The sequence below is a fragment of the Panthera leo genome, chromosome C2, assembly GCF_018350215.1.
Source record: "Panthera leo isolate Ple1 chromosome C2, P.leo_Ple1_pat1.1, whole genome shotgun sequence".
In the NCBI taxonomy this organism is placed as follows: domain Eukaryota; kingdom Metazoa; phylum Chordata; class Mammalia; order Carnivora; family Felidae; genus Panthera; species Panthera leo.
The window spans coordinates 69,640,957-69,662,418 of record NC_056687.1 but is presented as its reverse complement, the minus strand read 5'-3'; the positions used below and the strand labels follow the sequence as shown (position 1 = coordinate 69,662,418).

At 41.8% G+C, this 21,462-nt stretch overlaps 1 protein-coding gene across 7 annotated transcripts in view; it reads right to left on the bottom strand.

Moving 5' to 3' along the window:
• The window catches only part of KALRN (kalirin RhoGEF kinase), a 598,446-nt gene that overhangs the window by 236,516 nt on the left and 340,468 nt on the right, over positions 1-21,462 (bottom strand). For all 7 annotated transcript variants that reach the window (XM_042954425.1, XM_042954412.1, XM_042954414.1 and 4 more), the window contains 5 exons: positions 20,999-21,121; positions 12,981-13,163; positions 11,251-11,369; positions 8,107-8,173; positions 7,428-7,537 (listed from right to left, as the gene is read on the bottom strand). In XM_042954425.1, coding sequence (XP_042810359.1) covers positions 7,428-7,537; positions 8,107-8,173; positions 11,251-11,369; positions 12,981-13,163; positions 20,999-21,121 — 602 coding nt within the window. The remainder of the gene's footprint in view (positions 1-7,427; positions 7,538-8,106; positions 8,174-11,250; positions 11,370-12,980; positions 13,164-20,998; positions 21,122-21,462) is intronic.

Below are 21,462 nucleotides of genomic sequence, written 5' to 3'. Positions count from 1 at the left end.
CCCCTCTCTCCCTCCTTTCCCTCTTCTTCCCCTTGTTACCCACCCACTTTACTGCTCTCTCTAGCCTCTCCTCTATCTAGGTATTTAATCCCTCTCTATCCACCACCTTGCTTTGTGCCCCCCAACCCTGGCCAACGTCAGTTCTGCCCGGAACTACTTCCCTCTTCCACCTCTCCCTTCCTCCACCTCAATCTTACAGCACAAGACACAGTGGAACTGGGAGCCTGACACCGGGACCTTGCCCCACCCCTCCCCCAGGGTTGAGACTGACACACAAACTTCTCCCTGTTGCCTCTCTCAGCCTCCTTGCTAGACGTCACCACTCTCCTCCCTTGGCAGGCCTTTTTTCAAACTTTCTCCATCATTAAGGGAGCCATCCCTGGTTGTAGAAATACTACCAGCTACTTAAATCCAATCTCAAATGCCCTCCCCTCTGTGAAACCTTTCCTATTTTTCCAACGGAAGCTATTTTCTTTGCTCCTTTTAACTGCATTTGTGCTTCCCTCCACCCTGATCACAAGGACCTAAATAATTCCCAGAACTCAGGGAGCAGAGCCTGCGTTTGATTCATCACTGGGTTCTAGCTCCAACTAGCACAGGGCTGGCCCAAGCAGGAACTCTGGGAAGATAATGGAACTGTGGGCTGGGCCACTGGTTCACTGCTATTTCCCATCACTTCCCCCAGCTCCTCCCCCACTGCTGCACACCATCCTCTGCTGCTGGCTGACCTTGGCCACCTGGTACCCTGGTGGGCTGACTTTGGCCCGGCCAGTGTTCCCAACTTAGCCGCACATAGCTCAGGTCCTTCTCCCTCAGCCTCGAGCCCAGAAACAGTAGGCTGGGACTGCATTGGGTAGAGGCCAGGGCCAAATCTAAGCTTCCAGCCAAGCCAGCAGGGAAGAAGTATACCAGAGGGATATGTGGCTCTGGTTGTCAGTCTTCCACTTGCCTTTCCAACCCTTGCTGAAAAATTACATATTTCAGGTAATTATTGTAAGACTGTGGGACCTTGGTGACATACCTGTGGAAGAACGGAGTTGAAGTGTTCCTCAAATGTGGGGATCCACATAGAAGCTGGTTAGATATGAATCAAATCAACCAGCTTTTGCAGTCCCAGTTGGTGGTCTATGGAGTGGGGGAAGGGGAGAGAGCACTGACTTGGGAAACCAAACCCCTGGGATCTATGCCTGATCTTTAAAGGGGGAGAGGGTGTCCCACACTGGGTAAGTCACTGGCTCCTTTCTGGGTCTCAGTGTCCTTATCTGTAAATGGAGATAGTTGTACTTGATGGTGAGGAAGACCGTCAGAGCCCTGACAGCAGAGATTTTATAAAAATGTTATTACTCTGGGGCGTGTGGGTGGCTCAGTAGATTAAATGTCCGACTTCAGCTCAGGTCATGATCTCGCCATTTGTGAGTTCCAGCCCCACATAGGGCTCTGTACTGACAGCTCAGAGCCTGGAGCCTATTTTGTATTCTGTGTCTCCCTCTCTCTCTGCCCCTCCCCTATTCGCACTCTGTCTCTCTCTCTCTCTCTCTCTCTCTCTCTCTCTCTCTCTCTCAAAAATAAATAAACATTAAAAAAATTTTTTTAAATGTTATTACTCAGACTCACATACAAATAACATAAAAATAACTGGAAAGCAAAAAAGTAAAGTTCAGATTTAACTGAAGGTGATAAGCATTTTAAACCGTTGTCCTTACTTAGCTGAGAATCTAATAAAGGCAAATTGAAAATAAATATTTTTTTTGAATTACAAATTGCAAGTTGGTTAAAAAAAAACAACCATTACTTGGGGGGCGCCTGGGTGGCTCAGTCAATTAAGTGCCGGACTCTTGGTTTCAGCTCAGCTCATGATCTCACAGTTCATAAGTTCAAGCCCCATGCCAGGATGACGACTAATAGTGCGGAACCTGCTTGGGATTCTTTTTCTCCCTTTCTCTCTCTTCCCCTCCCCTGCTCATGTTCTCTCTCTTTCTCTCTCTCAGAATAAACAAATAAACTTAAAAAAACCATTACTGTTTGGGGGCTCTATTTATGGAATATACTATCTTACCTGAGTGCTCCTGCAATGCTTAGCAAAATATAATAGAAATGGACTTAGTTCTTGTGTATATAAGTTTCATTATCTTTATGATTTTATAAAAAGGAGGTATAGTATGAAAATGGGGAGAACAGAGGGTAAAAACTAAGTATCATTCCACTTATACCTCCAGTTTCTGTAAAACCATTACTTACATTGAATTGTTCTTCTTCACAGAAATTTTGGTGCTTGAGAATTTCTCTGTTCAATATTTATATAGACAAAGGTCCTTGAGAATGATAACACACACATACACACACTAATCTTGGTTGTCATTTTTCAAAGTGACACCATTTAAAAGATCAATACTAACAAGCTGAGAAATTTAACATATTCTTCACATCACCCTTGGTCTAGGTAATAATTTCCTACTGGCTCAGCTAACTGTGTCATTCAGGTAGTATGAGCTACCTCATTCAGGAGCTCAATCTCTCCACTTCCCAATATTCTTTTCTCCCTCCCTCCTTCCTTCCCTCACTCTCTGGAGCATAGGCAGATAACCTAAACTGTGCACTAGTAATGGGAGGAATGCGTTTGTTAGTGGCACTTAACCGTAACTTTGTAAAGATGCAAACAACTAGGGTTAAAAAGAACCTTTGGGTATTTTCAGGTTAAAAAGTAACTATTTCATAAGTATTCCTGAAAAGCAAACAGGTGTTCGGACCATTCTATGGTCCTCCCATTAAGAAGCTCCCAGGAAGTTAGTATCCAAAATATATGAAGAATTTACAACTCAACACCAAAAAGCCCCCAAACAATACAAAAAAAAAAAAAATAAACAGAGGACCCGAATAGACATTTTCCAAAGAAGACATACAGATGGCTAACACACAACATGAAAATGTGATCAACATCACTGATCATCAGGGAAATGCAAATCAAAACCACACACTGAGATACCACCTTACTCTTCTCAAAATGGCTAAAATAAAAAGACAAGAGATAACAAGCACTGCAGAGGATGTGGAGAAAAAGGGACCCTTATGCACTGTTGGTGGGAATGTAAATTGGTGCAGTCAATATGGAAACCTGTATGGAAGCTCCTCAAAAAATTGAAAATAGAAATACCACATGATCCAATAATTCTACTACATTTTTACCTAAAGGAAACAAAAACACTAATTTGAAAATATACATGCACTCTATGTTTATTGTAGCATTACTTACAATAGCCAAGATAAGGAAATGACCTAAGAACCCATCAACAGATGAATGGATAAGGAAGATGTGGTGTAAACACACACACACACACACACACACACACACACACACACACACACACTGAAATATTACACAGCCGTAAAAAGGATGAGAACTTGCCAGGTGCAACAACATGGATGGACCTAGAGGGTATTATGCTAAATGAAATAAGTCAGACTGAGAAAGCCAAATGCCATATGGTTTTACTCATATGTGGAGTCTTAAAAAACCCAAATGACTAAACAAACAAAAAGCAAAATCAACCTATAAATATAGAGAACAAACTGATGGCTGCCAGACAGAGGGGCATGGGGAAGATGGGCAAAATGGGTGAAAGGAAGTGGGAGATACAGGCCTCCAGTTGTGGAATGATTATGTCACAGGAATGAAAGGCACAGCATAGGAAATACAGTTGATGACCTTGTAATCATGTTGTATGGTGACAGATGGTAGCTATGCTTGTGGGGAGCACAGCATAATACACAAACTCATCAAGTCACCATGTTGTGCACCTGAAACTAATGTGTCAACTACACACAAATAAAAAAACTAAAAATTAAAAAAAGAAGCCTCCAGGAAACTCCTTCATTCAGATATTCAATCATTGTGCTATTAAGGCTATAATTGTTAAGATTCTGGTAGTGATGAGGAAAAAAAAACATACCTAATGGTTTTCCCTATCTTGAGACTTTCACAAACAAAAGACTGAATTATGACTTAAGTGGCATTAGCCATTAGTCTGCAAACTGTAATTCTATTTTTAGTCTGTGAGCCCATCCATCCATCCATCCATCCATCCAACAAATATTTACTTAAAGTGTACTGTGTGCCAGGGTATGCAGTAAAAGACATGGTCTTTTACGGAGTTCACATTTCCTGCATTTTCAAAGTTGCCTTAATTGCCATTTTCTCTCTTATTTATTAGAGATTTTAGAGGTGTTATGCTTTTTTCAATTTATCAACATATGTATGGCATAAAGAGAAAGCACACAATATGAGAAAAGCCTTAGCCTCCAGATCCTGCAGAGAATTAATACACAGCTTGATTTTCTTGGATGTTCCCTAAAGTGTGAATAATTTAAAACATTAATTTTTTTCAGGTGGAGAGCTTACTATATGCAGAATTCTTTTCTTTTTAATGTAGAATATACTAATGATTCAGCATTAGTACTAATATCAGTTATTATGCTATACTATATAATACAGTGGCTGTGCTGGGCTCTGTATTGGGATAGAGAATCAATACTGAGTAGACCTTGTCCACCATGATTTCAGGGGTTCTTTTTCCTTTTTTTTTTTTTTTTTGCAGTTTATCTATCTTCTTTTACTTTATGCTAGTAATATCAAATTACTTGCTCAAGTTCTCGAGTCTTATTTACTGCTTCTAAGTTGCTATGGTCTTGGAAATGACCTAACCATCTAACAAGATTGTTAAATAATCTAACAAAGGGTAAAGTGGTTGTTGGGACAGATAGAAAGGTGCTACTATGAAAAGATAAGAGCTGTATCTTTGTGATATCTCTTTTGGTTGCTCAGAGGTTGGTTTTTATTTTCTTCTTGTTTCTTAATAACATTATAAATAGGTAACATTTGCTGAATAGCTGTGTTCTTGATAATTAAATTTATGCCTCTACAGAATGTAGTATTCCATGTGGTTTAACTTGAGGGTTTCTTAGAACTATATTTTGTTTTTGTTTTTGTTTTTGTTTTTTTAATGTTTATTTATTTCTGAGGCAGAGAGAGAGCATGAGTGGGGGAGGGTCAGAGAGAGAGGGAGACACAGAATCAGAAGCAGGCTCCAGGCTCTGAGCTGGCAGCACAGAGCCCGACGCGGGGCTCGACCTCACAAACCGTGAGATCATGACCTGAGCCAAAGTCAGTCACTCAACCGACTGAGCCACCCAGGCGCCCCTAGAACTATATTTTGTAACTAGTAGCTGTTTCAGCTACTTAAAAATTACCAAACTGCTTACTATGGCTTACTAGAGTGATATCACAAAACAAGAGTAAGAGGTAGATACTTTGTTACTTTGAAATGAATATTCTTTTCCCTTATACATTGATTTGGCAAAAGCAGGGCTCACAGGAAGTGCATGTTGTGATCTCTAGACTTCTATATCTAATCGGTTTGATAAGAAAATGGGGAAAGTGAGACTTGTTGACTAAATTCCAGAGATCATAAATCAAAAAAGTGGAAGTAATACGCCTTACTGCTTACCAGTCCAATGTCTTCTCAGATATCCTGAGGGAGGTGGGATAATGCTGAGCAGGACTCAGAGGACAGAACTGGGGATCAGTGGTCAAGAATGGCTTTACTGGGATCTTATTAAAGAGACAGGAGGAAGAATATTTCTATGTCTGGAGACTTCCAGACAAACCAAATGGAAAGTGCTGAAATTTGTGATAAAAAAGAAAAGAAAGAAAGGAAGGAAGGAAGGAAGGTAAAGACTGGGAACTTCTATTAAGTACTCCAGAAAGTTTTCCCTTAGAGCTTACTGGTTTCATAGTCTGACAAGGTTATCATGTCATGGGAACTACACATTTTCTGTTCTTTTAAAACTGATGCCATTTGATGACATAACAGGGTATTAATCATCAGGAGTTGATAAGAGAAGAGTGGTTCTCCACATCCTATTCAGACCTTTTAGAGCTCTGGATCATTTTATATCCAACTCTTGCTTGCTCTTAGTTATTCCTAGCAAAGGGCCATCCTGAGGTCTTATTTTCTAGAGCTGGGCTATCCAGTGGGATAGCCACTTGCCATCTAAATTTGTTAAATTGAATAAAATGAAAAACTCTGTTCTCAGTAGCACAGATCACACTTCAAGTGTTCAACTTCCATGCAAGTCTGGTGGCTATAGTATTAAACAGCAAGGACACAGAACATTTCCAGAAACATTGAAGAAAGCTTTATTGGATAGTACTGTTCTACGGTCTTGCCTCACCTGTTCATAGGGTCTCATCAGGAACTCTTGGGGCTGGTAGTTTTATCTCCAGCATGACTACTTAACTTGGTAAATGCCTTGATGAGCCTGACCATAGGACTTTCTCCTGAATTGTATCCTACAACATTCAACCTCTACCTTTAGCCCCTTTCTGCAACAGAGTTCCAAGAGAGCATTAGGACTTTATACCAACACTATTCTTGCGTCTTGAGATTCCCTTTCTTTGTCATATTTTGGAAACTGAGTTATTTCCATTTGTTGGCTATGTAATTAACCAACCAATGTTCTTGCTGACTCAGTTAACAATATACCGTGTTTAGTATGCTGTAGAGAAGATACCTAAATTGGGAGTTGGACAAAATGAACTATGAGGCTTTAGGGCCCTATGGTTCTATTTTAACAAAACATAGAGGGTTGACTGATATTCCCTATAAGCTGTCAAAAAATGTGTTCCATTAGGTATTCTGATTATCTATATATTTATTTACATATGTTTTTGTTTTGGTTGAAGGTGGGGATTATCAGGTAGTTGGGGATAGAGGGGGAATTTAAGTTGAAAAAAAACTTCAATGGAATTTGATACGTATGGCCCACAAGGTAGAATAATTAGCCTTAGATGAATTCTAGTGTCAGAATTCCCCACAATTTTGCTGAGGGGAAGCTACTTTCAGTTCCTCAAAGCCTGGTTATCATTCTGATTGGATATGAAGATGCTGCCCTAAGGAGAACTGGGGAGAGACATTGCCGAATTCTTGACTTCACTCTCCATGAGCAATTTTGGACAATTGTGGAAAAATAGGGGTGAGTGAGAAAAAAGTCTGACAGCAACTGACTTAGAAAACTTAACAGGTAGGGGCGCATAGGTGGCTCAGTCAGTTGAGCGTCTGACTTCGGCTCAGGTCACAATCTCATGGTTCGTGAGTTCGAGCCCCAGCATCTGGCTCTCTGCAGTTGGCGCAAAGCCTACTTTGGATCCTGTGTCCCCCTCTCGGTGCCCCTCCCCCACTCATGCTCTCTCTCAAAAATAAACAAACATGAAAAAAAAGAAAAGAAAATTTAACAGGTAATATCACCAGGCAGTAACAGGTAATATTACCAGGCAACATTTGCCAATCAGCTTTGATCCACTCACTGAGAGGCCCTGATGATGAGTATTTATGGCCCTAAGTATGCTCTGGGGAAACCCTCCACCAACCTACTTGTTATGAAAATCGTAGATCTCCTGGATGTTGCCAAAGATGATATGCTCTTTATTAAGGATCCCAGGGGGGATCTCCTCCACGCCACTGGTCATTTCCCACAGGTAGGTCTGTAAGATAGCAACATCTTCATCACTGGCAAGTACTACAAAATGCAGACAAAATAAACAGGTCTTCACACGGGAGGGCTAAGACTCAGACTGGGCTTGCATATGGAGTGTAAAAAGTGAGATGGTAAATAAACAGAACAGGAAGAAAGAAAACCCAAATGTTCCATTACCTTCAACTGTTGCTAGGGAAACTCACATTCTGGACTCTAGCAAAGTACAAACTCCACATTCCTCTTATTAAACGTGTGTGTGTGTTTGAGTGTGTCTGGGGGAAGGTGTAAATTGCAGACTCAACTTAAGTTCACTGACTATGTCATGGTTTTTATTTTGAATTCAAGTCTTGTCTATGCTAGCTGGGGCTAGCTCCAATCTGAGAAGAGTTTCTTTTCAAAAGCATTTTAAAATCCCCTGCAATTACTACTGACTCTGGGAGAAAGATTTCCTTTGTTGGCTTTTATGTGTTAAGCTCCGGGAGAAGACAAGGAGCACTGAGCTCCTCTCAAGGACTTGATGCTGGCAAGGCTGTCATTTTTCCAATACAGCTGTGAACCGATTACTGCAAGACTTACCTCTAAGCACTCATGTAAGTCCCTTACATACGCCTTCTCTGTCTGCAGTAATTCAGCCATAATGAATCTAGAAGAAAACAAATGGGCTTTTAGTTGGTTCGGGACAGAATACCTCCCTTCCTTCAAACTTCCCTTCCCCACCCCAGCATTTATGACATTCCTGAATGACCCCATTTTTCTGCTTTACCAACATGTCTCTTCCTTTCTCCAAAATTCCTTGCCTCTGAGTATTATCATTGGTTCTCTATCCCTCCAGCATGTTTGTGTTCAGCTAGTTCCATATTCTCTCCCTTTCCTGCCTCAGTCTCGCTACTCTGTGATGCTTTGCTGACACGCGTGTGTCCTCCATTACACGTGTGTGCTCACATGTATGCACAAACACACAGCAACACTCATACTCATTCTCACCAGCTAGACAGCTCCACTCTCAGCTTCCTGCATGGAAGTCTCACAGCTCCCGGAATGAGGATTTCTGTTTCCTGTTCAATAGAACTGTTGACTTTTACCAAAATGGTAGCAGTACTAGAAGTCAAACCAGGTTTAAAAGCCAGGCACAGATGCCCAAGACGCTGCCACTGAGACTGGGGGGGGAGGAGTGGGTAGCACACTTTTTCTGTAAAGAGCCTGATAGTCAATATTTGTGGGCAACTTTGCTGTTGTAATGTGAAAGGAGCCACAGACAATATGAAAAGAAAAAGTGTGGTTGTGTTCCAATAAAACTTTATTTATGGATACAAAAAGAATTTTATCCAATTTTCACATCATAAAATATTTTTCTTTTGATATTTTTTCAACCACTTAAAAATATTTAAAAAATAACTTTATGCTTACAGACTATGCGAAACAGACGAGGGGTCAGATTTGGCTCGTAGGCCATAGTTTGCTGACCTCTGGCCTAGATTATCCTGTACACATTGATGCTATTTCTAACGGGGCTTGTTTACAGCACAGACTGGTGTGAGTGAAGCTGAGCAAGCAAATCCAGGCACAGCACAAGTTAACAATGTTGTGACTGCTCTTCGGTCTCCCGTAAAGCAAAGCTTGTGCTTCACATCTGTAAGGAGAGAGCTCCCTTCCACTTGGGCCCCAAAACAACACAATGCTCTCTGGCAGTTATTAAACTTATGATGCGTGGCTTCACTGAAGTATACCTACTTCATTTTCTTTCTTTTACAGATGTTTAGTAAAAAATGGTGCTTCCTAGCTGACATGTGATATGCGGTAATGTCTAATTTGCCAAAGTATATGCTTACACATTTATCTTATAGGCTTTCTATGTCAGTTTTTCATGGTAGTTCATAACGAAAGCCCCAATTTGAAGGTGCTCCATCACATGAAAGTTTTGAGAATGACTATCCCTAAAGTGTCCCCTGTGGGGAATTTCACAAGAAATATGAAAATGAGCAGCATCTTTTCCTGGACCTTTACCTTTGTGGGATTTTCCTTACAGCAATACACTGTTCTAGCAGTGGTCTTTCTATTAATATTAAAGTATCAATTAAAAAAAAATTTCCTTTTGCAGGAGTTAAGTAGCCACTCTCTTAATATTCTTATTCTATTGGTAGAGTGGAAAGGGCATGAGCTTTAAAGTCAGACAAATAGAAGCTGAGTTATGATTTTGTCATTTACTAGAGGTAGGACTTGCTTCTCTAAACCTCAGACTCCCTACTTATAAACAGCTGATCACACAGGGTTGCTGAAAGGATTAAGTAAGATCACATGAGCAAAGTTTCTTATACACTGCAGGTACTTGGTAGACAAGAAAAGAAGGAAAATCAGGAGGAACATAATCTGAGATGCTTTGAAAAGTTATCTTTGATTTTACTGCCTTGGTTTCTGGTATTCTTCCACCCTCTCCCTTTTTCTCCATCTGCTTCCTGCAGTCTTGACTGTCTTTCCTCATAATTTAGCTCCACTACCCTCCATCTCATTTTGTTCTCTTTTCCACCTGCCCTTTAACATCCTCTGGCTATTTGGTGACCCTGAGAGAGTCCAGCAGGAAGATTTGGCCAAGTATGATCTCTTTATTACCCTCCTTGTTACAGGCTGAATTGTGTTCCCCCAAAATTCATATGTTAAAGTCCCAACTCCTAGTACCTCAGAATGCAACTTTATTTAGAAATAGCCATTACAAATGTAAATAGTTAAGACTGAGTCATACTGGAGAAGGGTAGGGCCCTGTTCCAAAGTGACTGGTGTCATTAAAAAAGGGAGAAATAGGGGCGCCTGGGTGGCTCGGTCGGTTAAGCGTCCGACTTCAGCTCAGGTCATGATCTCATGGTCCGTGAGTTTGAGCCCCGCGTCAGGCTCTGTGCTGACAGCTCAGAGCCTGGAGCCTGTTTCAGATTCTGTGTCTCCCTCTCTCTGACCCTCCCCCGTTCATGCTCTGTCTCCCTCTGTCTCAAAAATAAATAAACATTAAAAAAAAAAAATTTTTTTTTAAAGGGAGAAATATGTATATAAGTATATTTTGGGAGAATGCCATGTGCACCTGAAGCCAGCTATCCAGAAGGTAAGGAGAAAGGCCTGGAACAAATCCTTCCTTCCAAGCCCTCAGATGGAATCAACTCTGCCAACACTTTGATCTCAGATTTCCGGTCTCTAGAACTGTGAAACAATATATTTCTGCTGTTGAAACTACCTAATTCATCATACTTTGTTACAGCAGCCCAAACAAACTAATACACTTCCCAGATAAAACACAAGCTCTGGCTTTGCAGACTGGCTTCAGTTTCTTCAGCTCCAAGGGACTTGTGGTCCTACTCTATTTTGATAAAATCAACTACATTGGGCTTCTTAATTTTAGGACACACTATTTTTTTCCAGCACTACCCAAAAATGAATCTGTCAAAACGTTTTCCATAAAGCCCTTGCAAGATCTCTGGGTATGTGTAATTCCCCAGCACCAATATAAAGAAAGCAGAGTGATCAAGAAATGTTTTATATGGTGGGCATGGTTCCTTGTTTCCACTATCCAATGCTCTATAATTCTTGATTTGTGTGAAGTGTGGCTAGAAGCATCATGTCTGTCCATTCCATCCTTCTGTGGGTGGTCATGAGGACACATTAAGCTGTCAAAAGGGTCATGTAGCAGAGAAAAACAAGAGGAGCTTGCTAATTGGGTGAAAGCTCTCCAAAACATACTCTTTCTTCCGGGCTGACTTCCGCTTCTCTTCATTGACTTCGTGGTTGGCATCCCGTAGCTTGACCTCACGATCTGAAAGGCTTGCTGGGATGATGTCCAGCTCCAAGTCCTTATTGTCCTACACAGAGAGAGATGGCAGAGGTCATCTGAGAGATGCTTCGGGAGAGCAACTCACCAAAGTTAGGGGAGGAGGTAGAAGGCAAAACGGGAGAAAGATATAATGGAGCAAGTTCAGAAGATGGGGAATCCCTCAAATGGCCACCTATGAGTGCTCTTCTTTAAGGAATATACATTTTTTTCCAAATAAGAAATATTTAAAATGTTCAAGTCAAATGGTCAGGGCTAATATCCATAGCAAGGAAAAACAATAAGTATATTTAATAATTAGTGTCATATTTCCCCAAGGATTTCAGTCCTTATTAAATCAATCAATCTATCTATATGCACACACACATATACATTAGTCTAAGATTGGTTATTAACCATTAAAACAGTGTGGAACCGAAATACATAAAGATATAAGAAAACTTTCATTTGTCAAGGGAAAATAATAAAAGCCAATATTTTTTTTCTTTTTTTTTTCAATATATGAAATTTATTGTCAAATTGGTTTCCATACAACACCCAGTGCTCATCCCAAAAGGTGCCCTCCTCAATACCCATCACCCACCCTCCTCTCCCTCCCACCCCCCATCAACCCTCAGTTTGTTCTCAGTCTTTAACAGTCTCTTATGCTTTGGCTCTCTCCCACTCTAACCTCTTTTTTTTTTTCCTTCCCCTCCCCCATGGGTTTCTGTTAAGTTTCTCAGGATCCATCCACATAAGAGTGAAAACATATGGTATCTGTCTTTCTCTGTATGGCTTATTTCACTTAGCATCACACTCTTCAGTTCCATCCATGTTAAAAGCCAATATTTTTATTTAAATGAACAACTTCCCTTGTAAATAGAAAGCTAAATGATAGAACAATTACGAAATTTTCTAGCTGCCCATCCCTGCTTATTTCAACCACTGTTTTGTATGTATACAGGGTGGGAGCCTTTAGAAAAAAATCTCACAGTTTAAAGCATGGGGGATATGTTATTATTTCCCTCAATTTTAGCGGTTTAACTAGTACACTCTCTAGTCTGCTCTGCTTCAGAGCATGAGCCTATTTAAAGACTTAAGAATTAGAAATCCTAGGATTAAATTGCCAGCCTATATTTAGCTCTTAATTCATAGGTTACTGACCTCTATTACAAAGAAGAGATTAACAGTCAGTCTTTCCTTGATTCATGGCAAATAGTATCTCTTTTCAGCTGAAATGTCAAATAGCCTTTGTACAACTGCATCCCTTATTCTTGAAAGAGCACTATTGTGCATACTGGGGACCCTAACATTTGCTGATTAACATAATTGGTTGGAAGATGGTACTGATGAAGCCAAGGTAAAGGGTTTAATCGTCAAAGGCAACAGTTAACTGTACACATAGAAAAACTGTTCTGTAGCCATGGGTCCCACCCCTGGCCAGCCAATTTTGCTGTATAGTACTAATCATGAGGGGCTGGAGGCCAATGCCTTACCAAGATCCATCCCCTCCACTAGAAAAACCACACAAGGCAGGTGTTCTAGGGGTCAATAGCTCAGAAAGATTGCTCTGGACAGCCCACTTCCTTCCATGGTAATGAGATCAGTGGCATGGAGAAGAAGAGAAGGGAGGATGTCCCAGCTAAGCAACCCCCATGCCTACCTCTGTGTTGACGCCGAGGGCTTTCTCCAGGGAGTACCGGTACTTTCCCATCCTCAAGGAGAAGTCTCTGTAATGCTTGTCCACTGTGGTCACCCATTTCCTGATCTCTGTGGCATGAATGTGGCCTTTTTCCACAAAGCTATCGGCCAGTTGAATCAGAAGCTTCACCTTCTCCTTTGTTTGCTGTCCCAAAAGATGGTCTTAAATTACTAGATTACATTTACTCTCATGGCCCTTCAGTCCCATCCCTCTTTTCTTCACAGCAGCCACAGATACCTCACTGCCTGCCTGGGTTTATAGCCCAGCTCTCACTTACTAGCTGGGAGATCTTGAATAAATTAGTTAAATCCTCAGTGCCTCAGTTCCTTTACCTGCAAAATAGGGATCATAATAATCCTACATCATAGGTTGTTGTGAACATTTCATGAAATGACAATGTAGAATGCTCAGAACAGTGCCTGGAACATAGTGCTCATATTAAGAGCTCAGGAAGCAATACATGTTAGCCATCATGACTACTGTAAGAATCTTACACATTAATATATTTATCAGTTCACAGAATAGGTTAAAGGCACATCTGAGATCCATTTGAGTCTTAAAGTATCTCTAAAAGGTGGATGGAAGGAGGTGGTATGGGGTCTTTTTGAGCCAAGATGAAAAAAGCTGAGGCTTAGAGAGGCTTAGGGCTTGTTCAAATTCATACCACCTGTGAGTGACACAGCCTGTTTGCCTCTGGACCAAAGTGCCTAGTTCTCTTCCCTTCACTGTATTGGCCTCAAGTGGGCTTGTCAACAGGTAAGCTGACATAGGCCAGGATCTAAAGAAATCCAATTAACATATTTAAGAGTGAAGTCTGCCCCTTTCACTACCAGGATCTTGTCTGAGAGAAGGAGGAAGGAGGGAGAGGAGGAGGAGGTGGGGGGAGGGAGGGAGGGAGGGAGAGGAGGAGGGGGAGGGAGGGAGGGGGAGGGAGAGAGAGAGGGAGGGAGGGAGGGAGGGAGGGAGAGGGAGAGAGAGAGAGAGAGAGAGAGAGAGAGAGAGAGAGAGAGAATGGAGTTAATGAAGCTAGTATCTACTACAGGGCTAAGGTAGAGTTTTGATGTGTATTGGATTAATTTCATTTCTAGCAAGAGGTTGTTCAACATCTACTCTGTCCATACCACTGTACCAAACCACTGTGCGGAAGGCTGTGGGGACAGGCTCGGGGGGTAAACAAAAGCAGAGAAAAAGATACTCATTTTCCCTAAACAGTCTATATCTCTAGAGGGGATAAGATAGTCATGTAGAGTGGTTAAATAACTTGGGGCATTATGTAACTGAACGTCAACATGAGAAGTATGTAGAGTTAACACTGCAGGAATTTTAAAACAGGAAAAAATGAAGGTGGGCTGGCATGGGCAGGAAAGGTCTCGTGGGGAAACAGGACTATGTCAGTAAGATACGGAAACAGAAGAAATGTTCAAAGAAGTAAACACTTGCTTATCTTTTATCCTAAGGTTGGGTTTTGAAACTCCAAAATCAGGGAAGCTTGATTAATTTTACGAAACAGTAAAGAATACTGGAATAATATTCTGAGAAGTAAAATTATCTTTTGGATTGGAAGAGAGTAGGTCCAAGATTTAGATCATGCTAAAATCTAGATAACTGAGGCAAAAAATTTCTGGAGCAAAAGTAGAACGGACAGAAGAGCCTTTTTTCTTCTTCTTTTTTTTTAATGTTTATTTTGAGAGAGAGAGAGACAGAGCATGAGCAGAAGAGGGGTAGAGAGAGAGAGAGAGAGGGAGACACAGAATCTGAAGCAGGCTCCAGGTTCTGAGCTCTCAGCACAGAGCCCTATGTGGGGCCTGAATCGACGAACCATGAGATCATGACCTGAGCCAAATTTGGATGCTTAACCAACTGAGTCACCCAGGTGCTCCAGAAGAGCCTTTCTTTATTCCACCCTCCTCCCTCACTTTTCCAGGCTCATCTCCCACAACAGACTAACCCTCTCAAGAAATGCCAGAAAGGGACTCCTCCTGGCCAGAAAGACAAGCAAGGCCAGAAAGATGTGGAATCCAGCTCTTCAGCAACACACATGTCTGAGCGTCTCCTGTCTCAGGACAATGAGCTGGTACCCAGGCTGGGAAACGAGGGCCCCAAAAAACTTTGGTGTGAAGGAAAGAAGGTGGGTATGGGGACAGGAGAAGCATCTCCTTAGCCATGATAAGGCAAAGAATAATAGCATTGGGAATCAGTTAAGAAAAGATCCCTGGTATCCTAAGGACTTCTACCTCACTACATTTAGGGGTTTTTTTTCCCCTCTGAAAACAATTGTTATAAGGTTTGCTACTTATTTAAAACAGAGATTAATTTTTTGCAGCTATAATCAAGAAATCTTTATGTAAAACTCTTGAAAGCACTTATTTATTTTTATTTATTTACTCTCTTAGTAAGATGTCATCATGAAATGGGAGTTTCATGGCCAGCTGGTGGCAGCAGCCCTACAGGCAGCTCCATCACAGGAAATGGCATCCTGAAACCTGGAAACTGTGATTCAGATGCAACAGAGAGAATGGCTTGTGACCAAGAGGGTCCCAGGTATGTATGGACCTGGGGGAGCAAATGGACAGTTAAATGGGCAGTGTAGACAAACCCTCCTCATGTGGTCTCACCTACCTTAGTGACTGCCTCCAGGATCTCCATGGCCCCTAAGCACCAGTCATGCCGACCTCACATGTCCCTCCTGCTGCCATGGGTGGTACCTACTCATCCCTGCTTTCCATCCAGTGGCCCTCTTCCCCACCAGCTGATGGGGGATGCTCTTTCCCCTGTCCCTAAAGCACTATATGTGTACCTCTACTTCAGCACATATCAGTCTGAGTCACTTATGTGTCTCCTTCATTAGACCGTGCACATCTCAAAGGTAAGTGTTACATCTGATTCATTTGTATCTCCAGGGTCTAGAAAATAGTAGGCATACCATAAATTTTGAATAAATGAATTAGTGAGTAATATTGTGTTTGGAGGTAAGTAAAGCTGGACCAGCAAAAGTTGAGGGTTTATACTGGGGAGAATTAGATGAAAAATTTGACCCATACACTGGACTGCAACCATGCACCTACTTAGAGTAGTCTGAAATGAATTCTCACATACGAGTGACTATGGTGGCACCATGTGACCTGGCAAATGCTTGGTCACAGCTGATGATATCAGAGGCAAAACACTTGTATCACTGGGGTGGCCCATCAGTATGAAGCCACTGACTTCTTGTGTGGTGAACTGGCCCCAGTTGTTTTTCTGGGGATTTGGACTGCATGGAAAACTGGATAGGTGGTTGCAGAGTAGAACTGAAAACAGACAGCAGACATGAGAAGGGAAAGAGAAGCTGAATCACAGTAGCGGTGATAATGTATTCCTGATCCCCCTGTCATGAGATGACAAGACAGTGTGATTGCTAGGATGGCCCCTGGTGTAGGGTGACAGCCCAGTGTTCACATCCAGAGGTGAGACTATGCCACATTTCTTGTTCTTCCCATAAGGCTGAGTCATTCAGATTTTCTTGGACTCCTGGGAGGTCTAGCCATGGCTTCTATATTCATTTCCATATACAGCCATACAATATCTTTTCCCTTTCATAATTCAAGCCAGTTTGAATCTCAAGTCTTGCCACCAAAACAGAGTAACTTATATAGACTGATAAAATGGGGGTCAGATTGCAGAGGCTCTTGAATGGTAGGGTCAGGTGTATGGGCCATCAAGCCTTTAGGAAATGTAATTCATTTAAGCCTGGAAATTTAGAATGGATAAATATCTCACTTATCCTGGGCTTCATGGTTCCTCTAATGTATGTTTTGCTCTATTTTGAATTCTATGTAATCTGCTAGAAAAGTCAGAGGTAAAAATAAAGGGGTCAGTAGTTCTATTTTTCTTCCTGCCCCCCCCCCACCCTTTTTCTTCTTTCCCTTCTTTGATCAGTTAATATTATGCCATCTTTCCCTGATCAGTGAGCCTTACTCTGAATATAGTTTTCAAAAAGCCCTTTTGGTATCTTTTGCACATTTGATAAGTTATTAAAGTTATTTAGCCTTCTGATATTATTCTCATAATCTCATTATAATCTTCCAATTTGCCTTTCATTGCTGATATTCCTTGTATTTATTGATACATTCTTTGTAGATATGAATTTATTGAGCTCCCTGTGTGGGTAAAAAGTTCTCTTGAGATACATCTTCACATTCATTCCACAGGGGAGAGTTTGTCACTATATGTGAGCAACTAAAACTTTCAAAAATGTCTATTGCATGTAAACTATATCCTCTTACGAGTCTCAGAAACAAAATCAGGCCCATCTTTTATCTGAACTGTTCAGATCCTACTTTTCTCAGTGTAAAGCACCTGCAAACAAGCCCAGTGTCCCCTTTACACACAGCCTTCATTTCTCAATTAGCTAATTTAGTTCAGCTAAGGCACAAGGCACTTTTGTTATCATTTAATTCTCTTCTGTTAAGAATTAAGTCTGACTTATCTCATAGCTTCTTTCACTTTTGGAGATAAAATTACCAGTTTAAAGAAGTGTCTTCTCAACATCAGTTCTCTTTGGGAGATGTAAATAAAATCCCCATGCCCTCCAGAATGGCTATATTAAAAAGACGAATGATAACAAGTGTTGGAGGGGATGTGGAGAAGTCAGAACTCTTATACACCACTGGTGGGGATGTAAAATGGCACAGCCACAGTTGGGCAGCTCCTCAAAAAGTTAAACATACAGTCACTATAGGCCTCGGCCATTCCACTCCTAGGTATATACCTAAGAGAACTGAAAAGAGATGTTTACACAAAGGCTTGTATACAAATATTCATTATTCACAGTGGCCTCAAACAGAAAACAACCCATCAACTGTCCATCAGTTGTCCATCATCAACTGTCCATCAACTGATGAATGGATAAAAAGTGTGGCATATCTCTATAATGGAGTATTATTCAGTCAGACAAAGCGATGAAGTAATGATGCATGCCACAACATGAATGAACCTTGAAAACATTATACATGAAAAAAGCCAGACACAAAAGGCCACGTATTACAGGATTCCCGGATTCTGTTTATATGAAATTTCCAGAATAGGCAAATTCATAAAGACAGAAAATAGAATAGTGGCTCCAGGGGCTGAGGAGAGGAAGGAATGGGGAGTCACTGCTAATGGGTACAGGGTTTCTTTTGAGGGTAATGAAAATGTTCTGGAGCTAGATAGTGGCAATGGTTGTATGACCTTGTGAATATAGAAAATCCACTGAATTGTAAAAAATGAAAAACCAAAGAATCTTCAAAAAAATTTTTGCTATTAGAAGAAATAGATTTCTTCCAGCTGCCAAAATGATTAAGCTTTCCTATCATCATGTGTTTTGACTCCTTATAAATTTGGAAACCCACAATAGGAAAATATCTCGTGTATTCTTCGAACTGGATTTTCTACAGCCTACCATAATAAGAAAAATTTTGTTATCCTCTTATCCCCACCCGGTTCTCTTTATCTTATTTTTCTCTTTACACTTGTGGCTTGCTATATAGAAAGTATATTTTTATATTTAGTGTTTATTCTATTTGATCTGTTTCTTTGGAGCAGAGAATAATAATTCAATATATTCAATATGCTCTATTGCCCTGTTTAGTTGTGAGGGCCACCCTATTTTCTCTCTGTGTTGAGGTCAATTTGGTTTCCGTTTCCAATTCACTTTACTGGTTATAAAGATTAAAATCAAAGGTAGCTAGTTAAAGGAGGCTTGCCTCTGGGAAGTGCAGCTGGAGAGGAACAGGAGGCAACTGTTGCCTTTAATCAGAAGCTCTTCAGCCGGATTCGTTACCCTGTAGATATCCCAATAATAAATATTCTTGAGACTTAGAACATGATAGATGGGAAAATGAAACCCCATTATGGAAGGAGTTAAGTTAGGAGGGAGAGAGAACAGAGAGAGCCAAAGTAATAGAATCACATTAAATATAGATTTGGTGTAGGGAGTCATTGAATCTACCCAAACTTCTTTTTTCCCCTATGTTCACAAATATTTGCAGCCTCCCTTTGATGCATGATTCAGTCAGGCAAGTAAACAAAGTGTGGTTCTTATCCTTTGGGATCTTGCTGGCTCAGACATGAGATGACACTTCACACAGATTACTGGAGAACAGGATGGTTCATGGCAGGTCCCTTAAGGGTTATACAGACAACAGTGGCCGGAATGCAGGGATGGGCCAGATCACATCCCGGCATGTCTGCATGATCACAGAGAAGGAGGCACTCCAGTGGAAAGGCAGGCTTTTTTTTTTTTAAAAGTACAAACCAGAAGGAAGAAAATCATATTCTAGGCAGAAAAACAGTATGGAAAAGGTACAGAGGCAAGAAAGCATATGATGTATCTCTCAGAGGGTAAGAAAATACATCCATTCAGCTGGAGCATAAAATTTGCACGAAAGAATAATGAAGATAAAACTGGGGAGGTGAGGTGGTGCTATTGTGGAGGTTGTTAATCTGAAGACACTGGCGAATCACTGAAGTTCTTGGACTGGGTGGAAACAGGACCCACCCAGTGTTTTCAAGATGAACCTCAATGATGAGCAGGATGGATGGGAAGGAAGGAGAGGCTGAAAGCATGGAATCCAGTTAGGGTGGTTACGAATATGAATGGAAAAGAGGAGAAAGACAGCAAGAAGATTTTAAGGAAGAGGAAGTTAAGTTGACTAGACAATTCTCTACATTTCCTTTTAGGTTATGAACAGATTCCGATCCTAACAAGTTCTGGGTATCTACCACAATCCATCTGATGGGGTTGGAACACCAGTGGATCTGATACCATTCTGCTTGTTAATGGTTCATTATTTGGAGGGGGGCAGATAGACACAAAGTATAGGTCATTCAAAAGCTATTTTCATTTGGATTTGAAAAGAGTTCTGGACATCTGTCACCTTCCTAGTGCTGTTTGCTCTGGTTGGTACTGAAATGAGTCTCTTATCTGAACTGACAGCTTTTCACATTGGATGAAAAGGCCCCGCAGCTCACAGGGTTGCAGGGGAAAGTTTGCCACTATCAGAAGTTCATAGTGTAGAATTCATAAAGTGAATACCCACTCGTAAAGTATCAGTTTCAGAAAGAGGCTAAGGGCCTAATTTTGTGACAGGAAACTAGAGGAAATGTGCCTTAGCAGGGATCTTTGGGGCAGGCGGGGGGGGGGGGGTGGGGTGGGCATCAATACGTTCCCCCCACTGTGACCCCCACAAAAGCAGCTCTCATCCTGGTTAGAGCACCTGCCATGTGAGGAAGTGGTGCCAAGACAGGCTCCTCGATGGCAGGGAGCCCAGTGTGAAGCGCGAGGATGCCACAAAGAGGGAACTGAGACAGGAGATTTTCATTCAGACCCAAGGGTCCTCAGACCAAACCCTGGCTGTGAAAACAGATTTCCTCCTACGACAGCATTTCCTGCCTCAGTGTGAATGGGGGTGTGACGGCGTGTGTTGTGTGCGCCAGTGCACATTTTGCTCCCCAGAGACCCCGGCCTGGCTCATTTGCAGGTCTGAGGCCATATGGAAGCCGTTGGTTCAGGAAATAAGAAACTCACCTGTTTTGTGAACCCATCCACAGTCACTGGCCTATACGGGTAGACTTCCCAAACCATTCAAACGTCAAGAACGTGTGGATAGGTGCAGATGTTCACAGTGCAGTGTGCATTTCACATGAGTGTGCCCCTTCGCCTTATTTGGTCTAAAAGAACACAGCAGAGTCTACACCTGTAGCATGGAGGTGAGTATTTGGGAGCACAGTGTATAAGAGCTGACTTCTCTCATACAGATGCTCCATCCAGCAGCTGCAATTCTTTGGGTATTCAGGTTTCAATGGAGATCATCCTACCCATGCTCCCCGCCGCCCCACCCCTTGCCCCTGTGGTCAACATTTCTGTGCACTGAGGCTGTTCTCCCTTTCATAATGTAGAACTGGCCAGACTGGGGAGTGCTGGGTGTGTGTGGGGAGGGCTCCAGATTGCTTCCTACCTTGGCGGGCACCCTGAATTCCCCATACTCTTTCAGCAGTTCCTGAGTCTCTTCTGTGGTCTCTCCGGGGGAGGTATGTGTTGAGAGGTAATATTCACCTGTTTCTTGGATCCAGTCCAGCGCCTGTGGGAGGAAACAACCCACCCAGTCCCCCAAAAGTCAGCTGTCAATTAGAAAACATGCATTGTTACACTGTTTGGGACAGTGTGACGGACCCAAGAAATGCTGGCACCATTTGGTCAGTATGGAGCTTGGAAGCTGATTTTAGGACTGAGCCCTCTCCCGTTAGACTTGGAGCATCCTACCAGTAAAGAGAATGTCTCATCCTCGTCTTCTAGGCCAGGCCCAGAATCATCCATGAGCTCTTAGAGGCAATCTGACCCCAGCATCTTCTCCCAACTCCTGGTACAGAGTACGGGTAAAGGCTGAAGGACTGCTAAGTGACAGTCTGTTCTCCTTCCTTG